At 52.7% G+C, this 5,357-nt stretch overlaps 1 protein-coding gene across 1 annotated transcript; it reads left to right on the top strand.

Annotated features, from left to right (window-relative positions):
• Positions 1 to 2,262: 2,262 nt before the first annotated feature.
• On the top strand, positions 2,263 to 3,378 carry OLIG3 (oligodendrocyte transcription factor 3). Its single transcript, XM_058732631.1, has one exon. It carries the CDS (start codon positions 2,521 to 2,523, stop codon positions 3,337 to 3,339), a length of 819 nt encoding a protein of 272 aa, XP_058588614.1. The 5' UTR covers positions 2,263 to 2,520; the 3' UTR covers positions 3,340 to 3,378.
• The last annotated feature ends 1,979 nt before the right edge of the window (positions 3,379 to 5,357 follow it).

Below are 5,357 nucleotides of genomic sequence, written 5' to 3'. Positions count from 1 at the left end.
GGTGGCGGGGGCCGGGCCTGTGCACTGGCCCAAAGGCTGGGAAACGTCTTTTCCTCCAGTGTGGGGTTCCCAGGGCTCCCCCGCCACCCGACGTGAGCAGCAGAGAAGCGCTGGGGGCGGCGGTCTGGACCACGCCTCTCCACCATCACCATCATCTAGGACTGTCCGAACACATGCTGATGTTCTGGAAGCCTTTTTCTCATAAGCAGTTCGGTGGATGTCGCTGTCTGAGCTCAAAGGGACGGGTCTGGTGAATTCAGAAACATTTCTTTGGCTGGGATATTAGAAGTGCGTTTGGACAATCAACCTTTCCACATCCAAATCGAATCATTTGGATTCTTCGTTTTAAAAAATCTTCCTTCTACGGAGGTGGGGGCGGTAGGAGGATAGAAGTCCAGTCTTCAAGGGCCCTAAGGTCCTGGCGTTGAGGAGGGACTCTCGTCCATTTTCTTCTCTTACAGAGAAGCGAAGTTCAGTGCAGAAAAGCATCCTCTCCAATGTTGCGTCTCCCCATCCTACTGGTACTTGCCAGCGCAGCTTTCGAGGCGAGACTGCCAAAGAGGCAAAGCCTCGCAGAGCTTACAGACTCCCGGGGTAGGCATGCAACCCTCTCCGTTGGCCGTTCCACTTTGTCCACAAAGTGGAGGCAAAGTGAGGCCTCCTCTACCTTGCTAGTCCCAAAGATATGCACTGACTGCGCCGCGCAGTCCGAGGCCCTGACTGCCAGAGATTCCGGGATTGTTTCGGTTTCACACTTTGCATCCACTCGACTACAACCTGGCACCTGTCTTGGGTTCCTCCGAGCCCAGAGCGTGGCGGTGCCCAGGCTCTTCTAGAGGCCTCCCGCGGGCTCCCGAGGGTTTCTGCTTTCCCGCCCCTCAACTGTTTAGCTAGTCCCATTGACAAAACACAGCAAGGGGGAAGAAAGATCGCGCCGACCTCCGCCCTGGAAGCGAAGGTTCCAAACTCCAGGCCTCCTTCCTCTTTATCCCCAGAATCCACCGAGCACTGGCCCGCAGTGCCCACGCGCGCACACCTACGGGGCTCTCCAAATCCTTTCCCTGCAGAACACGCGCGCCCGCACAAACACACGTAGTTTCTTATTCGACCCTCAGCACCCGCTTTCCCCACCCTGTGGACCCACCGGCCCCAGCCCAGTGGCGCCGAGCTGCAGATGCTACCCGCCTCTGCGCGCCAGCTCCCGACCGGGACTGCCCCACCCGCTTCTGTTAGCGCCAGGGTCCGGGGGCTGCGGGGTAGCCCCGGCAGGAACAATCTCTCTGGAGTTCTTGGGAACCCTTCCTATCTCTAACTCCCTCCCTGGCTACTCCACCATTTTTCTTCCCCTCCCCTTGGTTTTGTTTTGTTTTGTTTTGTTTTTTGGTGTTGTTTGTTTGTTTTCCTCAGGTCCAGGTCTAAGAAGTTAGAGAATTGTGCAAAGCAAATTCTTTCAGTAATCTATTTAAACGAGGGAAAAGAGAAAGAAAGAAAGAAAGAAAGAAAGAAAGAAAGAAAGAAAGAAAGAAAGAAAAGGAAAGAAAAGAAAAGAAAAAAAGAAAAGAAAAGAAAAGAGAAAAGAAAACCCATCCCTATAACAGTGTCGGGGCAAGCCCTTCACCACAAACGGAGGTCCCATTGCAATTAGGCCAGAAGGGCTCAATAAACAAAATGAACACCGTATCAGTGTTTAGGAAAAGAGACCTAATAACCAACCAGTTCAGACAGTGCCCAGCGACACGAGGTCCCCCTCTCCCTCCACCCCCGCGCCCACCCCCTGGCGCGGGGAACCTGCCCTCCAACCGCATGTCTGTCCTTGACACGGTTCCATTAGGACTTCTTTTGCTCACATTCCCCAAAACTTGGGAGTAGCTATGAAGAAAAGAGAATGTTTCAGTTTCTCTCTAGAAACCCGGAGGAATCTCCGACTACTGCCTGGCTCCCTTTCCTTCCGGCGGTTGGTTCCTTAGGTGTGATTTGGTTAGGGAAATTTGGGGGGGGAGGAGGGGGAGGGAAGTTAAAAAAAAAAAAATCCAAGAAGGAGCGAGCTGGAGCGGTGAGTGTGTCAATCAGAGAGGGTTTTGTGCCTTGGGGCTCCTAGCGGTTCGGAGCAGAGGTGTCCCAGGGCGGCCCCACAATGAATATGAATAGGAATCCTAGCAAAATGGGACAGCAAAGCGCACCGCCCTGAATGACGGCACGTCGTCCTAACCAGCCCAGGATAGATAGGAGGGTTCCTTTTGTCTCTTTTCTCCGCCGCAGCTCTATAAAAGCCCCTCTTTTTCAGCGTGAGGTTAGTCCCAGCAAACACCAACCCGCTGTCCAGGAAACAGCCTAACCGGAGAGAAGGGAGTGGGGAGGGAGAGAGGCGGGGAAAGGCAGTGCCTCAGCTTTTCTTCTCAAGTCTTGCCACTGAGAAGTGGGTCGCTGGGCTGTGCAGATTTTTTTTTTTTTAATTTCAAGATTTTCCTTAATTTCCCACCTAAAGCCTCCCCGCGGTAGGGCCGCATCCCCCGTAATAAAATGAATTCTGATTCGAGCTCTGTCTCCAGCAGAGCTTCATCGCCGGACATGGATGAGATGTATCTGAGGGAACACCACCACCGCCACCACCACCACCAGGAGAGCCGTCTCAACTCGGTCTCCTCCACGCAGGGCGACATGGTGCAGAAGATGCCCGGGGAAAGCCTCTCGCGGGCCGGCGCCAAGGCCACCGGCGAGAGCAGCAAGTACAAAATCAAGAAGCAGCTGTCGGAGCAGGACCTACAGCAGTTGAGGCTGAAGATCAACGGTCGGGAGCGCAAGCGGATGCACGACCTAAACCTCGCCATGGACGGGCTGCGAGAGGTCATGCCCTACGCGCACGGGCCCTCGGTGCGCAAGCTCTCCAAGATCGCCACTCTCCTGCTGGCCAGAAACTACATCCTCATGCTCACCAGCTCCCTGGAGGAGATGAAGAGGTTGGTTGGCGAGATCTACGGGGGCCACCACTCTGCCTTCCACTGCGGGACCGTGGGCCACTCGGCCGGCCACCCCGCGCACGCCGCCAACGCGGTGCACCCCGTGCACCCCATCCTGGGCGGCGCGCTCTCGTCCGGCAACGGCTCGTCGCCGCTGTCCGCCGCCTCGCTGCCGGCCATCGGCACTATCCGACCTCCCCACTCGCTGCTCAAGGCGCCCTCCACGCCGCCCGCGCTGCAGCTGGGCAGCGGCTTCCAGCACTGGGCCGGGCTGCCCTGCCCCTGCACCATCTGCCAGATGCCGCCGCCGCCGCACCTTTCCGCTCTCTCCACCGCCAACATGGCTCGGCTGTCGGCCGAGTCCAAGGACTTGCTCAAGTGAGCAGAGGACGGCCCGGCAGCTGCCCAGGATGAGGGGAGAGAGGCGGGAGGGACTGCGGTGTCGGGCCGGGAGGGGAGAGGGAGGCTGAGCACTCGCTCGGCCGGCGGGAGGGTGAGCGCGGGGTCCCGCGGCCTCCCACTCCGTCGGAGACCTCAGACTCCGCTTGACCTCCCGGAGGGAAAGGACCAAAACCAAACTGCAATTTCTAGGTGGTAACGAAGGGGGACTCGAACCAGACTTCGTGTGTTTTGCATGCATGCTTCTTTTCCCCATGCCGCGCCGGTGCTTCTCACTTACATAGGCTCTTGTCAAAACTGCATTTGTTGTGTAAAGACGGGATCGGTGTGGTCAAAAACTTGCGAAGGGACTTTAGAGTTGGCTTTCTCTGGCTCTGTGTTCTCACCTTGGAAAAGACAACATCCCTTTTGTGCAAAAACAGATGTAAATATTTCCTGGAGATGGATGCAATTACGATTGTCACTATCTCTCCGCAGTTGTTTTTCTAGAGACGTAGAGAGAGAGAGAGAGAGAGAGAGAGAGAGATCAAGACCCAAGTTTTGAATCTCAACCCCGGTCCAGGGCATGACATCTCTTATGTGGGTTTTCCTTAAGACGCAGTGTAGGTCAAAAGAATGCATGCAAGCTTCTAAATGAATCTTCTCGAAACATGTTGTGCAGGCCATGATGCCATTTTCCTTGTAACAAGGATTTATTAGTGAATTCTCCGAAGTATCCATATATCTGTCTGTGGTTGTATGAAATGAAAAAAAGGGGGCAGAGTGCAAAGACCCAAACTCACGCACAAGCGCTTCTTCCCCCACCCCACCCCCTCTGAACTCCATTCCCAAACTCCATCCCAAGGCTGTTCCAGGGGCCAGCTATTGCCAGAGCCTGGGCTCCCTCTACTAGCTTGCCCCATCCCCCCCCTCCCCCCTTGCTCAGCGATTCTGCATGCGGGGTTGGCTCTCTCTATCATCAGCTTTGAAAAGTTATCATGGTTTGGGGAGGGGTGCCGTTTTTATTTTCCTGAACATTTGCTTGAAATATTTTGTTAGGGCCTCAAAGACAATACCTGTCTTTATTTTTTATATATTCTTGATAACTATGATATATTTATTAATAACCAGTGTTTCTGGATGAGATTTCAAATAAAAAAGTACCTTTAAATCCTGGCTTTGCCTTTGCCTAAGATTTTTGAAGATGGGGATAGTGGGTAAGGAATACGTGGACCCAGTCAGGTGTACCTGGCAGTGGGTGAGAGATTTTTGAGTGGGTGGGCAGATACAAAGACTTTTCTCTGGTCTTTCACAGGTAAAAAGGTCAGATAAATTGGTGTTAATTATTACAACCAGATGTCTTTCAAATAGGAGCATTGTCCACACTGGTAGCCTTGTGATATTTGAGCTCCTTATTTCTCTGCAGTAATCAGGCGCTCATAAAGTCAGCAATTGAGATTTTAAAAAAGTAATCTGAAAACCCAGAGTGACAGGAAATGAGAGGCAGTGGCTGCACCGCTGTGTTGACAACTGCCAGGAACGAAGCAGTAAGTTACGTTCTTTTCACTTTATATTGGCCGTGTGGCCTTTAAAAAAAAAATAAGCAGGTTAAAATCCACTATATGTTTGAAAAGTCAACAAAGAGGGCGTCCTAGAAAATAATCAAGTACCCACACTTCTCCCTGCCCCCTGGGCAGTGGGCCCCAGAGAGAAAGGGAAGGCCACGCCGCTTTGTAAGGTGAGCTCAGGATGAGGCCAACCACTTCTTAAGTCCTAGCATCTGGAAGATTTATAGCAGTAATTCTCCCTTCTTTCCTCCGTTAGATTGCAGGTCTGATTAGATGAAAACATTGGGCATCTTCTACATAAATGATGGCTAAAACAGGGGTCATTTTAACCAATTCCTTTTCTCTCTTGATCCCTCACCAATTCCATAACACTTCCAAATAGTTTGTATAAGCAAAAGTAATCCAGCAAGAGGGTTTTATTTGTTTGTCTGTGCAGGACAAGGAATCAAGTCCT

Source organism: Neofelis nebulosa, chromosome 6 (assembly GCF_028018385.1).
Source record: "Neofelis nebulosa isolate mNeoNeb1 chromosome 6, mNeoNeb1.pri, whole genome shotgun sequence".
Lineage (NCBI taxonomy): Eukaryota > Metazoa > Chordata > Mammalia > Carnivora > Felidae > Neofelis > Neofelis nebulosa.
The sequence above is the reverse complement of the archived record's forward strand: the minus strand, read 5'-3'. Positions and strand labels throughout refer to the sequence as shown.

What these genes read in the sequence shown, in the direction of transcription:
- OLIG3 (XM_058732631.1), top strand. Translation starts at nt 2,521, where the DNA reads ATGAATTCTGATTCGAGCTCTGTCTCCAGCAGAGCTTCATCGCCGGAC.